This window comes from Oreochromis aureus, linkage group 22 (genome assembly GCF_013358895.1).
Source record: "Oreochromis aureus strain Israel breed Guangdong linkage group 22, ZZ_aureus, whole genome shotgun sequence".
Taxonomy (NCBI): Eukaryota; Metazoa; Chordata; class Actinopteri; order Cichliformes; family Cichlidae; genus Oreochromis; species Oreochromis aureus.
The window spans coordinates 17,279,576-17,298,352 of record NC_052962.1 but is presented as its reverse complement, the minus strand read 5'-3'; the positions used below and the strand labels follow the sequence as shown (position 1 = coordinate 17,298,352).

At 43.2% G+C, this 18,777-nt stretch overlaps 1 protein-coding gene across 1 annotated transcript; it reads right to left on the bottom strand.

The window, feature by feature from the left end:
• Positions 1-2,040: 2,040 nt before the first annotated feature.
• On the bottom strand, positions 2,041-18,547 carry LOC116312005 (chondroitin sulfate proteoglycan 5-like). Its single transcript, XM_039605445.1, has 6 exons — positions 17,922-18,547; positions 11,562-12,342; positions 10,311-10,499; positions 9,842-10,004; positions 6,051-6,215; positions 2,041-3,140 (listed from the first exon to the last, which is right to left on the bottom strand). Exons 1-6 carry the CDS (start codon positions 18,001-18,003, stop codon positions 2,529-2,531), a joined length of 1,992 nt encoding a protein of 663 aa, XP_039461379.1. The 5' UTR covers positions 18,004-18,547; the 3' UTR covers positions 2,041-2,528.
• Between the last annotated feature and the right edge of the window lie 230 nt (positions 18,548-18,777).

Below are 18,777 nucleotides of genomic sequence, written 5' to 3'. Positions count from 1 at the left end.
GTTTGGAACTACTTTGAAGTTCCACTTTAACACCCTTTAGCTTTAGTTTATTCCTGCAGTTTGGCTGCACTTAGGCATAACAGAAAGCTACTCAGCAAGGGTTCATTTGAATTTTTCTCTAGAGTTTTATATCTAAATGTAAGGGCAGCTGCTCATATTCTTACAAGCACTCCTTCATGTGGATGGTTAAGGTCACTCTACTTTAAATCTTAAATCTTAAACAGCTGTTTGTGGAGGTCAGACTCTTTGGAATAAAAGACTGCATTAAAGACAGGGAGGAACATGTGAATATGATCATGTAGTCAGTTACCTTCAACCATCCACCTCAGGTACTTCACCATAGCAAAATGCTTTTCTGTCCATGGTTAATGTGATTTTTTTTTATTAGTGCAGAAAAACATTGAAGGTTTCTTTGGTAAGAGAAATTCTTCTTATTGTATTTTCACACTCTCAAACCTTTTAAGTGTCCTTGTAGGAAAAACTCTCAAAAAACCCTAAATACTTCAAGAGCAAATTAAAAAGTGGAAACCGAGGACGTACAAAGGACACACTGTGGGCACCTTGCAGGCTTCTGTCAATTATTCATTCTGTGTCCATTTCTGACAAATAGAAAGAGCAGAAAGAATAACTTCTCTTTCACCTTCTCCATCTGGAACCAGAAGGTGCTCTTCATCCTTGAGAAACATCAGAGAAGAGTAAAGCTGAACCGCTGCAGCCTGCAGGTGTTAACTGCTGCTGCAAAAGAGGTCACATTGTAGGAAATTGTAATCTGAATCACCCGAAGAAACAAAAGTACCGCTGCTAGAGATGATTGGGCTCACATCCTGAACGTTACAGGGATACTCACTTAAACAGCTGAAGCCTATCCCAGCCAGAAAAAGTGCAATACTAAATACATTTCAAAATTTTAAGGGGAACATCACGCCCTCTCATTCTGTGTTTGTTTTGAAAATAATTTAGACAGAATATTTAAGCGCTTTTTTAACTATATACATAGCTGCAGTCTAAATCACAAATATGAGTTTTGATGCATATTTAGATGCATTTTAATACTTTGGTTAAAAAAATCTTTTCTTTTGTCTTTTTTTGTCATCATTTAAACACACTGTTTATGTTGCACATTTTTCTCCTAATCCTGACCTGAGCTGTTCTTCATGCACAAAAAAGGCAGTGTCATTACCCTCTATATCTGCCATACGTACTGGCATTAGTTTGTATTATTTTTATTTTAAAAAACAAACAAAAAACCCCATAAATTTATTTGCAGCATGAGTCTCCTTATGTAAATGTATAATATCAAGAGTGATACAGTAAACATCCAGTGGTACAAATGCTACTAAGGCTATGTACTGGTTTGCAAACTATCTACTAACTTTCTACTCATGCAGCACCTTAAATATCATGAAGGTTAACTGGTGTCATATAAATTTCCAGTTATATGCTGGTTTTATGAGCATGGACACCAGCACACCACTTCAAAGAAGTATATAGCCTCTCCCACGGTTTCATTTCAAATAATAAAAAATAATGTAAAATATTTTTAAACATCAAAAGAATTTTTAGTTTTCTGGGTTTATTCAAAAAACATCAGATTTCCCTGATAGGATCATTTTAATTCTCAAACAAATATTTCTGTATTATACCTTCTTACAGCTTTTTCTCACATTTATAATGTGCATATTGTTTAATAACGCAAACTGCACTATTATATCTTACTCTTTGAATAACCTTGTTTTCATTTTTATTTTATTTTCGTTGTTCATGTAAAACGTGGCACTGTCTCAAAGTATAAGGATCTATCTAACCACTCCCAAAGACCATTCGTTGCAATGTTTGCATTGCCCACAAGGAGGCAGCAGAGTCCCTCATATTTCACGAACATCCACCACACAGAAAGTTTCTCCATCTTCAGAAAACAGTACTGCATGTTTTGTTGTATCCTATTTATTAAGGATTAGAAACACTGAAAAAAGACACTCAAAACACCTATGAAAACATGAAAAAATACATCGAATAGCAAAAGATTTGTATAAACTGCTGATAACACTAAGGCTATGAAACCTTTTATTGACAATATCGTCAGCTGTCGCTGATGTTGGCACCATGCTATGAGAGTGTTGTTCACATATAAGAGTTTATTCTGTGAGCAGAATCCTGAGCCTTGAGATGTTGGGCTTTTTTTTTTTTTTTTTTTTTTTTTTTTTACAGAGAGGTGTGAATATGCAGCTGCAGCAACCATGCAGTGATTTATTGGTGTATTTTTGGTCCATCCATGTTTCAGTTTCAGTGAATGTGGTCTGTGCAGGGTTGTCCCAGTTATTTAGTTTTCTAGAACAGGTTTAGGTGTCTTCCTTATCCTAAGGGTATAAAAGTGGGGACACAGGGTGCAAAGATGGATAGGTGGATGAAAAAACTATAAATAGCTAATTAAAAAAAAAGTTAGAGACACGATGGACACAGATCACTGGACAGTGTAGATCATGACAGATGTTTGTGCGTTTGAATGGCTGGACTAAGTAAAGGCCTGGTCAGGAGAGTGGTGGCAGGGATCGTGTACTGACCGGGCAGTACTTCCCCCTGGATGGTGATGGAGGAGGCTGGGTAAGATGTGGTGATGATGGGAATGGGCGGATGTGTCCTCCATAGTACTCTCGCCCAGTCTCTGAGGCCTCAGCTCCCGGATCCTGAGACCGACCTCTGGGCCTGCGTAGCTGAGGTGGAGTGGGTGAGCAGGTGGGCATGCACCGGAAATGGGAGGGAGAGTGGTGGGAAGACATATGGCAGATAGGGGAAGAATAACACCCGGGAGCTGAGTGGCGACTTGGCGATGGATGGCGACCGGGTGAGCGGTGCCGGCCAGGTGAAGAGTGCCTCCCTGACAGCGGTTCCTTGGTCTGTTTGGGGGATTTGGGTGACTTAGGCACCTTGGATGTCTTAGGTGTATTGGGTGATCTGGGAATGGGATGAGTGGTGGAGTAAGAACTGGATGAGTGAGAGGTGAGGCCTTGACTGGGAGAGGCAGAGTCTCCATTGTTGGCAACCTTGTAGAGGAAGACATCATACTGAAGGGGCGGGTTGTTCTCTGGGTGGAGCTTGGCCTCTTTGGGGAGAAGCACTTCCAGGCCAATAGTCACTCCATCCTGATGTTGAAATATGGTAAGTGGAGAATATTGCAACAATGCAGGAAGAGTAATGAAGGCAAAAACATGAAATCAAGTTACACTGACAAGCACAGGCGTGGCTGAATTATACGACACTGGGCCCCTTGGATAGCTGAAAGCTAGCTTCTTGCTGTCATTAGCTTTTGGGGGAAAATGATGAGAAATACCAAATGACAAATACTGTACTGATTTACATGTCTGGCAATTACAGAGCAACATTCAATTAATATTCACTCTCAAATTCCTGTGGCTCTTGTTCCCGATAACTCCTGAATAAGATCAGTGTCTGTTTGCTGAAGAAGGGTGTAAGAGGCAGTAGCTCCAAAGAGTTACAGACTAACTAGCTAAGCAGTGAGCTGAGAGACGCTTTGAGCTTCATGGAGTTCAGGGAAACTGCACAGTTAGGTAATCATTTCATTAGATACATAATAGAAATATAATGATTATAGCCAGTTAAACAGTAATAAAATTTGAGACTAAGTGGCTATAAAAATGTTGAGAATTTAGTTTAAACTGTTCTGAATATCAATATTTTTTTAAATAATGATGACATATACACTCACTGGCCACTTTAGACAGGTACACTGCAGCAGCTCAGTGCATTTATGCACGCAGACAAGGCCTGCTGAGTTTCAAACAGAGCATCAGAATGGGGTTGAACTGAGGTTTAAGTGACCTTGAATGTGGCATTGTTTGTTGGTGGCAGATGAACTGGTCTGACTGTTTTACAAACTGATGATCTGCTGGGATTTTCACACACAACCATCTCTAGTGTTTACAGAGAGAGGTTGGAGAAATAGAACATATCCAGTGAGTGGCAGTTCTGTAGGTGAAAAGGCCTTGTTGATGTTCTCGGATGTTGGAGGAGAATTGTGAGACTGCTTTGAACTTACATGAAGATAAAAGCAATTCAAATAACCACTCATTACCATCAAGGTATCTCTGAATGCACAGCGCTTTATGTTAAAGCTTGAAGCAGGTGGGTCAGCAGAAGACCACACTGGGTTCTACTCCTGTCACCTAAGAACAGGAAAGTGAAGCTACAATTCACACGAGCTCACCATTATTGGACAACAGAAGATTAGAACAGCATTGTCTGGTCTGATGAGTCTTTCTGCTGCGACATTCAGATTAGAGGGTCAAAATTTTGTGTAATTAACATGAAAGCATGGCTCCATCCTGCCTTGGATCAATAGCTGAGGCTGGTGGTGGTGCTGTAACAGTGGGGGAGATCTACTTTTGGTTGCTGACCATGTCCATCCCTGTTATCCTGAAGTGTAACACACCATGTAACAGAGCTCAATCATCTCAAACTGGTTTCTTGAACATGACAGTGAGTTCTCAAATAGCCGCCACAGTCACCAGATCTGAATCCAACAGAGCACCTTAGGGATGCTGTCATTTCAATATGGACCAAAATCTCTGAGAAATGTTTCAGCACCTTGTTGAATCTACACCACAAAGAATTAAAGCAATTATCGAAACAAAAGGGCCTCCAACCTGGTACTAGCAAGGTGTACCTAAAAAAGTGTCAGGTGAGTGTATATGATACTGAAAAACACTGCAAGGATACTGTCAGAATAGGTGTTTAGTGTAGATGAATAAAAAATAACTATGGTGAATTAAATTCTCATCAGTGTAAGTACAGAGTGAATTTGGGGGGTATTCAAACAGAAACGTGTACTTCTTAATACATCGTAAGTACAGATAAAGGACATTACTACATCAAAAATTAAAAAACAAAAGAAAACTCAGAAATCCCGTTTCCCTCTCTGGTTAAAAAGCCTGCGTTAAATTTCTTCATATTGAACAAAACATGTTTCATTTGAAGCTTTTATTGCAGTTTCTATTCATTTGAGGGAGCTGTCCATGGTTCTGAATGGGCAGTCACCATTGTGTGTGCGGACGGTGCAATCTGTGAGGAGCCTACTGCACAAAAGCAGGGTCAGCCGAGCATTCAGTTATTATTAGCGGGAGAGCAGCTGGGCAGTAGTTAGCTTCATCATAGGCAGACATGCAGAGAAAGAAAGAAAGAAAGAAAGAGTCGGACAGAGAGATAGAGTCTGGAGGAAAGCTCACAACAACACACGGGGACAAGCTGGGTAAAATTAAAAAGATTTATTCCAACAACCGTGAACTGTAATCCTCCATGTATACCAAAAAAAGTACAAAAGAATAGCAAGGTACATTAAAGCATTATAAATCACACTGAAAATCAAGACACGGCGTGTGTAATATATCTATTGTATATAGTATATCAACTCCGAGCAGTTACTTTGACCTCATGTAATCTAGACATATCCACTTATTAGCAAACATTAATATTTCGCAAATACAGATCCACTTAATTTCCACGTACTTCTTTTTATTTTTTTGTTGTTGCAAATATTATGTTTTCAGACACTTTTCATTGATAACACCAATGCATGCGGGCAGAGAGCGACAATAAGGCGGGGCAAGCAGCGGTAAGGGGAAGGAGGGGCTGGGGAAACGTGAGAAAAGACAGCAAAGGATTTCATTGGCCAAAGACCAAGGCAGGGCATCAGCAGAAAGGAAAGTCAGTCAATAGTTGGTCCAAGCCAGAGGTTTTAGTCCAGCATAAGGGGCGGATATGAAAGGAAGGAGGCGGCGGCACCACTATGTGATCAGTGTTGGCATGGTAGCCTTGTAAACAAGACTATTGTGCTTTTCAAGTTGTATCTTTAATTCATGTTGTGCTTACTTTTTACATTAGGTCTCATCAGACTGCTAGAAATGCACAGTATGCACTTTGCATGGTGTAAACGATGTTAGCCTTGGCGCTTTGTCGTTTGTGTGTGTGTGAGAGTGTGTGTGCACACTTTAACAGAAGGTGAAGCTTTATACCAGGTTGTTCTGGAGCATGTTTACCTCGGCTTTTTCCTCCGTGTTGTTAGGAGTGAGGCCGTGGTCCTGGATGGCGGAGGCCGGGCGGTTGTTCTCGTGCTTCGGGGAGTGAGAGTTGAGGATGTTCATAGACCCCTCTTCCTTGGGCTGTGGGGACTTGGCTTGGTTCTCCTGTTTCTGCGGCTCATCCTGCAGAGAAAGTTGGTTACGCTTCACAGATGCTTCATATGCAGAGAAAACACGAAATTTTAATGACGAGGTACAAAACTATTCTCGTTCACACACTGGGAAATAGAACAACACTTCCATGGTGCCAGTCTTACTGACAACTCAAAGTTTCCATCTCACATCTGCACCTACAGGCACCTTAAAATCCCCAATTATCCTGACCCACATGTATTTGGACTGTGGGAGGACAATCCAGCAGGCAAGCGGAGAACAAAGGCCTCGGGAAACTTCCAAACCGGACTTTTTGTTGCTGTGAGAGAAAACCTTTACACCAGTGTGCTGCTGATATGCAAGACATGCACACAAGAAACTTACCAGAATGTAGTAAATGTGTTTTATCTAACTTATATAATCACGTAATTAGTAGAACCTTAAAAATCTACAAGTTCTTTTTATTTTGGGGGTAATTTGGTGAAACATTTGGACAATTTTGGAGGATTTACTTTTAAAAAAGTTATGTCAAGTGGTTCCACACAACTCTTTTAGGTAGCTCCTAAGAAACTGTTTAAGTTTATTTGAGTCATTTGCCTGTGAAATACTTGTCTTATGTAGATACATTTTTTTTGAGTGCACAGTATTTTGTTGAAAAATCACAAGCACACTCAAGTACGTTTTTTAAAAATCTATTTTGGTCAGTAAATCCAGCTAAACAGAATTCTTGTAAAATAATAATAGTGAGATTTCCTTTTTAAATTACTCTTTTTACTCTCTTAGCTGTGCAGATATGCATCTTTTACTGCTTGGGAATATAGATATATGTACACTTTTGGCCCTGGAGAAGGTAAAGTTATGTTGAGGTGTAATAATCAGCCTTAGGGGGGTCTATTTTGTGTAAGATTGCACCTTTAATTACAGAACTGAACTTTTACTGTACACTTGTTTGCAAGAGTGTGCAATCACTTGCTCAGGCAGTCATTTAACAGGGAAAAACTGCTTAGTGTGTGCTGGGAAAAGATCTAATATAGTGGCACATCGCTGTGCATTACGATTTTGCAGAGACAACTTAATCTGAACTGGCAGAAATACACTGCCAGACAAGGAGAGAGTAACTGGCCTAACTGAACTTAAAGATGATATTTAGAACTGGTTAAAACACAAAAAAACCCTCCCAGAAAACTCCCCTGTTGCTTCCTCGAGATAATCATTCTTGAAAGTCACGGAAAAACCACCACCAGACCTTCACATCCAGGCCTTTATCTAATCAGCTAATCATACTGCAGCATAAAAAAAAACCTGTTGGACCTATGACATTTAAAAAAAATTGCAATACAGGCCATGTACCTGCAGGGGCTTTTTAACCCCCCGACCTGACATTTAGAGGATCCGGAAGATACCGAAAAGTAGCTGTAATCACTGCACTGAAATGCCAGCACGGCTCTCAGAGCAGCAGCTTATTTAAAAAATAAAAAAATCCTAATTTGATCACTTCAGGTAGTTCAGCTAAGTGTCGCTAATGAACTGAGAATCGGTGCATGATTTGGATTTTCATTTCTGCAGATCAAATGTGAAGTCAGTCCCAGAGACTTGTTTTTGTAAGAATGCAAATCTACTGTGTTTCGTGTCCGTGTGTCAGGCTCGTAATTGTTCAAGCTATCCATTGATTGGCATTTCACCAACATCTGAAGGTCAAAGTCACATCAGGCGGTAAGTAGGGCACAATCGATCAGTTGCACTGGCTACTGTTGTACGCAATTCGCCAAACGCCCTTTCACATCAAAACAAGTTCCGAAAATGTAAAGTCGTGCTCTTGCTGTTGATCTCCTACACCTCCTAAGCCGTTTATGTTATTCTCCGATTATATCCGCCTTTATTCAAAAGAATCCACACTGAATTTTAAGTATGAATTTACTCATGCATCAGTAACCTTCTTTATTGCCTTAGTAACCCAGCAGGCGATTGATGGATGTAAACAGGGGAACAAACACATCTCCCTGCAAACACAACACCCCCACAACACACACGCACACACACACACACAGAAGAATTGTGGACAGAAATTAATGCATCACTGCATGCTACAGAATGCACAACCTGTGGAAGGATACTGGGGAGAAAAGAGGAAATCTGCTGCAGGGGGACCCAAAATGGCTGTTTGAGCTGCATGGAGAGCAAGCAGCTGAGACAAAATGGTGGCTCAATTTCCTCAGCGAGCTTCTCAGGAAGCTGCAGAGGCGCAGGTAGGAGAGGCAGCAAATGCGGGAACTCGCTGTTTATCCACACAGCGATGCCTACATATCACCTCCGAACAACTGGCTGCAGGAAGCCTGGCAGGGTGTGATTAATCATTACACCTACATGGAATTCAGCTGATACGAGATCAGGTGCGGGAAGAGGTCGTGGAAGTGACAGCTTGCAGTGTATAAAGTGCAAAAGAATTACAGTACTGTGCAAAAGTCCGCATCTCATTTCTTGATATTTTGCTGAGATAATGAGAAATAGATGTGGTGATTTATTAAAATGTGCAAGTATTCATGCTAATAAGGCAAAAAAAACAGAGTTTGTACAATTCTACCTTTAAATCCACACACATTCAACACAGCCTGAACTCTCTTAGTCAAGATTTCTTGTAATTTCTTTAAGTAATCTTCAGGGATAGTTCTCCAGGCTTCTTGAAGGACATTCAAAGCTTTTCTTTGGAAGAGAGTTTTTTAGGGAGGCCAATCCATGACTGATAGTGCTTCACTGTGTGTTTGTCTATTTCAGGTATTTACTGCATTGGAAGTGTGATCATTGTCATGGTGAAAAATGAAGCTGTTGTCGATCTAATGCTTTCCAGATGGTTTTGCATGTTAAATTCTGTGTTTGGAATTTCATCAGTTTTGACAACAATTCCAACACCACTGGCTGAAATTAATATGCAAACCATGATTTACAGCTGGCTGTAGACAATGTTGTACCTCTCTCCTGACCTACTCTGTACATACTGATGAAGGTTTGAACCCCAGTCCAAGGACTGGACTGAAAATGGGTGAAAATGTAGCCAAGTGCCAAATGGAAAAACTCTGAATGACCCTCACAAAGCCTGGGGAACTATTGTTCAAGAAAACTTTAAAACACATGGGAATATCTGGCTACTTGAAAGAAAATATAAAGGAATAATGGGTTTTGCACAATACTGTAAGTTTCTAGCAGTTGCACAGTCGGTGACTTTTAAGCAAAGCCAGGGAGGAAGACTAATGCAGGCAATGTGGGCATCTCCTTTGTGCTTACCTGGAGTTGATTATAAGAATTTCTGGGTTTATAGTCCCAGGTAAAGCTGGCTGTTGATGGCCTCTGAGGGGAATCGGTCAGGGTGAAAAACATTAAACACAGACATACCCTACATTCTCATCTATGTCTTGATGTAACAGGACAACATTATGGTGCGTTTTGGTGTGCCTGCAAACTTCAGATAGCAGTTTAATAACAAGAACAGAGCAGCAGAAACATACAGTAGACTGAATCATCAAGTGAAGCTGGCAGGGAGACAACACAGGAGAGAACACAATGAGGAGGGAAGGGAAAAAAACATACAGAAAAATGAAAGAAAGACTAAGAAAAAGGGGGAAAAAAGAGACGAGACCAAACATGAGGAGAGCTGGGCATACCTGACAGATAATGTTGTCATAGTACGCCAGGTTGTGAGAATGAGCTTGGGGAGCGGGCGGAGGGGTGTCACACAGTTTCCTTACGTTTGGCTGTGAGCCGTCAGCTGTTGTGGAAACTGAGAGGCCGTCCGTCTGTGGCTCGCTGCTCTGTGGGCGGTACTTACTGCAGGAGGGCAGAGAGAGAGAGATTTGTGTGGGAAATATTTGGAGTAATATGGTTGTTTTTTGCATTCATATCTTTAAGGTCTGCATTTTTTCTCTACTACATACACCAGCTCGCACAAAACACGTCACTTCGGTGAAAACCAAATAATTTAGCAGACTGACTATAGACTTCCTTTCACATGTGCTCTGCTTTGACTGCCATGCGCTTGTAATAAGGTTGTCACCTCGCTTTGCACCGACCAAACTGTGAGTCACAGCTCTCTTTTCAAAAATATTTTCTCACTTCCTGGTCATACACACACACCTGCGTTTGCGAAGGCGCTTGTTCTCGTTCTTGAGGTGGTGCAGCCTCTTGGCGAAGAATACGATGATCATAAAAAGCAGCAGGAGGACCACGGAGGACACGCCCACCACCACGCACAGCACCTGGAACTCAGTGACGGCCCAGTCGCAACGCGCGCCTTTGTTCCACACGTAGTCCTGCACATTGCACCTGGATTAAGAAGGAATATAAAGAGACCATATTAATTTATTATTATTAACTTTCTGTCTTTCTTTCTATAGTCAATATAAAAAAGGCAAATGCCCAAGAAGGTGTGTGCCTGTGTGCCAGAATTATGCCTACAACGTGTCAGTGTGAACTTGTACTCAGAGCTGTTGACATGCTGTCCTGAGGTCTTTCCAGCAAAGCAGGGATTTGGCCTGCAGCCTAGCCCCTTAATGAGATCAAAGGATCAGAACATGTGTGTGTGTGTGTGTGTGTGTGTGTGTGTGTGTGTGTGTGTGTGTGTGTGTGTGTGTGTGTGTGTGTGCGTTTTTTAATATTCCTGATCTTTTTCTGTCAAACTACTTACAACTTTTTCACTGCTGTTTGAGCATATGTAAGTGTGTGTGTCCATATGCATGCGTGTGTGTGTGTGCGTGTGCATATTACTCAGCAGGTATGATATTATAAGCAACAGTTTGCCTCCAGGCTTACAGAGAGGCTGCAGGAGAGGGCAGATGGTGCCATCAAGGCGTGAATGAATGCGTGTGCATTCGCATGAGGAGTGTGCGAGCGCGCGTGTTTGTGTGACCTCAGCGTATTGTCATCTTTCTCGTACTTTCTATTTGTGCATGCTGTGTATCTCTGTCAGCTGCCAGCAGCCTAACAACACACACACCCTCTCTTACGCCCTGCCTCCAAAACCCAAAACTGAGATTATCTCTTGGGGACCCTGCTGTGATCTTGACAAACCCTTGTGACACATCAGGCCAGCCTTCTGTTTCTGTGTTTGTGCGTGTGTGTGTGTCTGTGTTTCCAGTGTTTATGCTACATCTTTTCAATTGTGTGGGAGAACAAGCATATTGGAAATTATTCCAAGAGGACAAATTAAAAAGGGGAATATTTTAGCACCTAACGACCCTCTCAGGCACCCCTGCTGCCATGCACACAATGGCACACACAAATGCCAGTTGCTCACCAAAAAGTCACATCCTGCCTTTAAATTACTATGCATGATGGAAAAAGGAAGACTGTATGATCCTGTGTTTGCAGTGTTTGCATAGCTCTCACCTGCAGAAGGCTCCCATTCCTGGCACTACGGTGCACACCCCTTGATTGAAGCAGAAATTGGGTTCGACGTCACACTGAGATACACACACCCCGGGCCCAGACTGCACAAAGCCCAGCCTGCAGCCACCCTCCCCCATGGCACCTCCTAAGCCTAGCCCCTCGTCCTGGTCTGGCCCTGACATGGGAGGAGCTGGTAAGGGTGGCCTGCTGTCCACGTTAGGCTTGACCTTGTCGGGAACAGCAGGAGAACCAGCCAGGAGCGGATTCTCATCCTCCATTTCTGCTGGAGGTGACGGGGAGGGTTCGGGTTCTGGGGTTGTATCGACTGCCGAGGGGTCGTCATCATCGGGGGATAGATAGTCGTAAAAATCAGAAAGGGTCCATGATGTAGGGTCACCTGCCTTCTGCTTTTGGGGCTTGGGGGCTTTCGCCCATCCCAGAGCAGCATCGGAGGGCACGACGTCGGGGGCAGGACTGTGAAACTCCACGGTGATGACGTCATCGGATAACGGGTTCCCGGGCTGATCTGGACCTGCACCTCCTGCGGTTAGCTCCTCCGCCACCGGTGGGTCCTCCTCTACAAAATCCAAGTGGACGCGCTTATGTGAGTGGTGGTGTTTGGTGGAGCTGAGTGGGAGTTTGGCGCCAAACACAAGGCCTGCTCCAATCAGATGGTCTCTCTCTGCTGAGTCATCACTTAGCACCATCCTGGTGTTCAAGGCCTCCTTGTTGACAGATGAATGGTTGCGATGATGGTGATGTTTGCCAATTGAATGCCTCCCTGTCAATCACACACAACAAGGGTTAAGAGCTCAACTTTTGACTTTTAACTCTGGAAACTGTGAAGCATGCAGTTCATGCTTTCCATTAAAATCTGTAGCCTCTAGACCCAAGCTATGGCAGTCCGTACTCCACCAAGCTCACGTTAGACAAAGAAGACAATAAACAGCTGCTTTAAAAGCCTTTTATTGGATGAACCTACTTTGATGTGTACAACTGAGGAACCCTGACATAATTAATAATCATAACACCAAAGAATAACAGAAAACTGAATTGTTTTGGCTTTTATTTGCTGTGGTCTTACTCTTCACAAAAAGTACATACAAAGGTTTTCATATATAGATTTAACCAGTCCCAAGGTGCTGAGTCTAGTTTTGTATGATAAAGACTGAGGCCCAAGGATAAAGTGTGAATGGCTTTGGTAGATCCACTACAACCACAGCCTTGTGCAGAGGTGCTTCAGAGTTGTATTAGCCTGACTATTAACTCCTCTGAGCTTTAAAACATTATTCAATTATAAACCAAAAAATACAAAATCTATTCGGTGTGAGTGAAAGTGTTACTAAAAACTTGGCTCCGCTTTCCCTTTGAAAAGCCAACTGATTACTTGTCAAAGAAATGTCAACAAGAGCTGAAGACTGCATGGTGATGTAGGATTAGCGCCTGAGTCATGTGCTCTAGTGACCGAGACCGGGTGAGGATTAGATTAGGGGTTAGAGTTGTAGGTTAGAAGCCGCCTGGCCGGAAACTTCTCTTGCTTTTGGCAATCTACAGAGAAAGACGCACACTCATAGGCAGAAAGGCGAAGATATCACCAGAAAAGTCTTAAAACCTTCCACCAGGCAGCAGACTGCTAATTGGCCCCTCACTGCATGCTCATTCTGTGCAGCCACACATAATTAAAACCCACAGAACTCTCTTTTAAATTCAAGTGGAGACACGTATTTCCAAAAGAATTTGGTAAGACTGTGAAAAAAAATGCACTTGATATTTTGACAAATTTCCACTTGGTGAAATGGTGCAGCTATAAAACGCAGAGTCTCTGTGATTTATGCCAGCATGAGCATCGTATCGCCTCAGTAAATCTTGCAAATAGTTTAAGCAAGATAAGGAAATAACAGGATACTATCAAAGGCAATTTCAGCCTCCTATTTGAGGGCTTCTAGGAATAATAAGTGGGTAAAAAGGAAGGTAGGTGTAGTAATAGCTCAGAGGTTAGGAAAGCAGGCTTTTAGTTTGAAGATTAGTGGCCAGCTGCTGGGATCTCCTCCTGCCTGTGGGATTCTGTTTGGGGGGGTTTTGTACATGATGTCTGACTAGACTAAGGTTATTACACTAAAACTTAATGTAGACATTACAAGATTATTTTTGTTTTATTCCATAAAAGTTGGAGTGATTTTTAGAGTGCAGTATGTTTGTGTGTGTGACTCCTGTGGAGTCCGCTTCAGAGCTGTCTTTCTAAAACACGGTGAAACTATAGGGTGGGCACTGGATGTGTGGGAGGTGGGTTGCAGGCTACCCAGTACTTCTTCTTCTTTCTAAGTGATTCCCTGGCTCCTGCTAAGAAATTAGAAACAGCACAGTGCTGTTTTTCCATTGGCTGAAAAAATGTAACTTTTTGATTGGGTGAGCAGCATACATGCCTGAGTGAGCTCAGCTACTCCCTGCCTGGCATATGATGCTGTGTTCATACATTTAGATTTTCTTTCTTGCCAGGACTCAAACGATACCCTTCCCACACCGAAGATACTCAGGCCAAATTTTAAGGATATCTATTTAAACTGAAACAATTTTAAAGCATTATTTATACTAAATTGTAACACTGTCAGCTTGGCATTCATTTGGGCACAGGGAGAGAAATCAAGCCTGACATCCAAAGGTAAAAATTCCCCAAATGTGAAATTCACAAATTAGCACATAACAAGGAGGCGCTGCTGATTGCTGCAGGAGACGCACCTGAGCATGAACTCTTTGTGCACTTAAAAAAACACAACATATCGTTTTTACACATATGTTTTGCTGCAATTAAACAAACGAGATACCGTAATTTGTTCATTTATGAACTCTGGAGGTAATGGAAAGAGTATTTTTTCTGCAGCTGGACAACAACAGGTGAGCTGATGTTTATCATTTTTGTTCTGAGTTAAACTAAAAGCTTTAGCTTTTAAGTTTTAGACACACATAAAGGAGCACTGAACGAATCCTGAATTAAAGCATATCAGAGGATTGTGCAACAGCATTAATGATGTAGAAGTATAACTTATACAGAATTGAAAAAAACACTTTTCTGGGTGCAAAGCAAAAAAACTTTTTAAGTGGTGTTCCTGAGATTTTACCGGTGATCCTGTATATAAAGTTTTTATGTCTTGGACACTATTAAAGTTAATGTCAATGGTGGTTCAAAGTATTTCTTTCTTTAAAGAAAGAAAGAAAGAAAGAACTGGCTGCAGTGTTCCCACAGTTCACTACATTTCAAGAAGCCACTTCTTCACACTTTTCCACTGGCTCGTACATCTGCAAATGGCCAAACTTGGCTGGGCTGGACAGCTTCTCTCCCACCGGCACCGTGAGATCAGCGTGTCCAATGAGATCCCTGCTTTCAGTGTCTGGCACTTCATTCAGGACTAATACAAAAACCATCTGAACGTGCCTCGAGTCACGGAGACTAGCGGTGGCTGAGGAACCATGAGATTCACCTCACACACACATACACACACACACACACACACAGTGCAGTTGCCATGGTGAGATGTAAAGAGGTGCCAGGTTGAAAGGAGGAATGGAGCGAGGGAGTTGCAGTGGAAACAGAGAATCTAGTGTTGGTGCTCTCTCTTGTTTTTCGATCAATCAGCCAGCCAGTCACTCAGCGTTTTATGCCAGCTCCATCTCTGGGAAAACTCAGGTGGCAAGGATTGCAATGCCTCACGCTTTGGAGGAGAGACAGGCTCCACCGGCTAAATCTGATTACAATGAATTCTGCTTTCATTTAAAGGTTCAGTCTGCCGATTTGTTCTCTGTTGAGACGCGGATGCTGCGTATCCTGTTAGCAGCTGGCAGTCTTTGTGGAGATTACAAGAGCAAAGGGGCACAGGAAGAGATTACAAGAGCAAGATGATCGAATTGAATGCACGAGCCCCAGCTTGCTTAGCAGTCTTAGAAACAGTGCGATTTGTGCCTTTAGCTGCCGCTCGGCTCTTAACCTCTGGCATCACACGGAGCATGTCACCATGGTAACAAGTTTTACCTGAGGTCACTGTGATTGGTTGGAGTGCAGACTCCCAGCAGCCTTACCATCAGGGCACAGTGGGAAGGAACCCTGCATACAAGTACATTGTAACCACCTTTGACCACCAATATAAACCTAAAAGATGCTGACTACAGCTATTATTTTCACAGTCAGCAGTCAGGTAAAGGTGCCTACTGAGCAAAACTGCAACATCCAAATTTAAGAATGTATCAATACTTGAGCCTCATTGATTTATTTTACAATCAAACATTCATTTATGATGAAAACCTGCAGCCTCCGCCCATTGATCCGTGGGCATTCAAGATTTTTTTTTCCTCCTCCCCATCGCTGCGAAGGAAAGAAAATCAAGGAGATGCTGATCATCTGATGTATTCTGACATATCATGAGCTTTCTGGGGCTACGGGGCAGATGGACCTTGCATTATGCATTGGATACACAGAAGCACACACATACTCACATGGAGGAACACCGGGGATCTGGATTCAGTCCACATTGTTTTACCGGCATGGCCAGCAAGAGAAATCTATTCCCGCAGGAGTGTTTGTGTGTGTGAGGATTGACTAGCTTTGAGCTCAAAATGATTAGCCAATTAATCAATCAGCTGACTGCAAGAATAATCTCCAGTTTATACTTGATAATTTATTAAAATCAAGTAAAAGTGACAGATTTTTTGGGGTGTGACTTTGTGTCTTATGATGGTAACTCACCACCACCACATCCCCGTTAGACAAAAATACCCTGACTAAAGGCAGCACTGAACTTGTGAACATTTTATAGACTAAATAAATAAAAACTAATTAGCCAGTAATGAAAAAAACGTATATTATAAAAACATTAGTCTGCTGAAGCAAACCTCTTTGCATGAGTAAAAGAACGTATTAAATTTGAGCTGAAAATGAAGTTACGACAGCAGGTGCTGCATGTTAAGGGACTCCGCAGGAATACTAAAGCAGGAGTGAATCACTTTCCTTGTTTCTTCGTTTTATGTGATGAGCAGGTAACTGTTTAGTGGAAAGCAAAATATCTAAAAGATTTCCATCTCCCCAGGCAGCCAATGAAATAAGAATCCCCTGTAGGCCCCCGGTACTCTTAATTAAACAAATGTCCCCAGGCATGTGGTCTGCGGGCTTTAAACATGGGAAACAGGATGCCAGGCATATATTTGCCGGTCAATATGACATAGAGTTAACGCCTCGCTACCCACTGAGGGCGCGAGACAAGGCTACGTGGGGGGGGGAATACAACTGATGCGCGTGCTCGTGTGAACCCCAACGACCCTCTGAGTGCACAACCCACCCTGTTGCTGGGCAGCGGCAGCAGTAGCGCTCATTTTTCCATTTCCAGGATTTTTCACATTTCCACCACTCGGGGGGAGCACGCGGGCGCGTGTCTATGCCACACAGATACACAGACAGACAGACACACAGAGCAGGAACCGTCTGTGTCAGATTTGTGTTCCCACAAATCCCAGGGGATGGACAGTAAACGAGAAGGAGGAGAGGGGAGCGGGGTTGGCCTGTCCAGTCGTCTCGCCCCCCCCGCCACCCAGCCCTCCTTCTCCTCAATGTCTGGAGGAATTCAGTCCTTTCAGCACCATGAATGGGCCTCCTGTAGCCCGGCCACGGTGCACCTAATCCCGCCTTTGTCTGGGGAACGCACCGGCACGGCGGGTCGCAGCTGCAGTGCTGAACTGTGAAATGTGTCTATCGCTGTGATTGTCCACAGACATCTCATTATTTTTCATAAAAAAAAATGTACAGCCGGGTAGTAGATTTTACTGAGCATCTTTGAATTAACATAATTACAGGCAGGGGGAGGTTCCCCCCCCCGCCTTTCACACGCTTAATGAACCTGATATTGGCTGAACCCTGCCCACAGCTAGTGGTTCAAGTGTCACTAGTGATCAGTACATATAGCAGCCCGTAGGATGAGAGACAGAAAATATAAGGTTTATCTGCAGAATGTAGTGATTGGTTGTACTGAGAATCCAATTTTGTTCGTGCTATAAAAATGTGAACATTTGGGCATTTCTAATGGCGAATGGCAAAACTAATCAATGCATTAAAATGTGTCCTCACAAAACAGAATTACCAAGTTACCATCATTAAGCAAACGCTTAATAATCATAATGGATAATGCCAACAATGCCCACATTTTAAATGGCATCTATATTTCCATGGCGCATGCACGGACAATTGGATTTGTCATTATTTCCAATCTGTGCCAAAGCAGGTGTGATTTGGGATTCACGCACGTGCGCGTGCTTCCTTACAGAAATAATTACAGGCAACACGCACGCACAGGGTGGGACACGGTAGATCCGCGGACTTACCGTGAGCAGACACAGGGAGGATGACCATTGAGATGGTCAGGAGCACCTGCCAGGTCCCCAAACGGCTGTCAGCGCGCGCCATAACGTGGGCTTATTCCCTTGGATACAGTGATGCAAACTCTGGTCCTCGTTTCGCCGGTCAGACCGTGGACTGTACAATAATCCTCACAGCAGAACCTCCAAACTTCAGAGCTTGTCCGTTTTCGCCATGTCGCCTTTATCCTTCCAAACGCCTGATCTCTCTCTCAGCTGCAGTGTGTGCGCGCGTGCGTGTGTGTCAACTGTTTAACGGCTCGGGTTCGGTTCCATTGTCCCGGGCGGGTGCCCTCTTCTCCACAGCTTTTGCGCGCGTGCCACTCCGTCGACAGCTGAAGCGTCACCGTGAGGAGTTGTAGTAGTAAAATGCGCGCGACCAGCGAAGGGTCTGCAGACTAGATTCTAATGAGACTGGGTCGTCGCCGCCTCCCTACGAACTGATACGCCTTTTCCCAGCTTTTGGTTACACCGGCGAAGAACGCGCGCGCACAGTGCGCCTCGGTGTCAGAGTGCCAGGCCGCACGCGCACAGACAATCACTCGAGCAAATGCTCCCGGTGTCCAGTCTCAGCTTGCTGTCGCTTGTGCAGAATGGGGGTGAGTGGGGGATTTAAACAGCGTCTGCTGTCACTGGAAGTCAATATGCTCCAGTTTACGCCACAGCTAATGTGTGTGTGAGCTTAGGTCCAAGAGTCTCTCTCTCTCTCTCTCTCTCTCTCTTTCTCCGTGTGGTTTTCATATGTCACCGGGTTATTTGGGTGCATAATGCATTTGGCCAACAGACAGAGGAGAGAGGTTTGTTCTTCTTTAAGAGTGTGTGT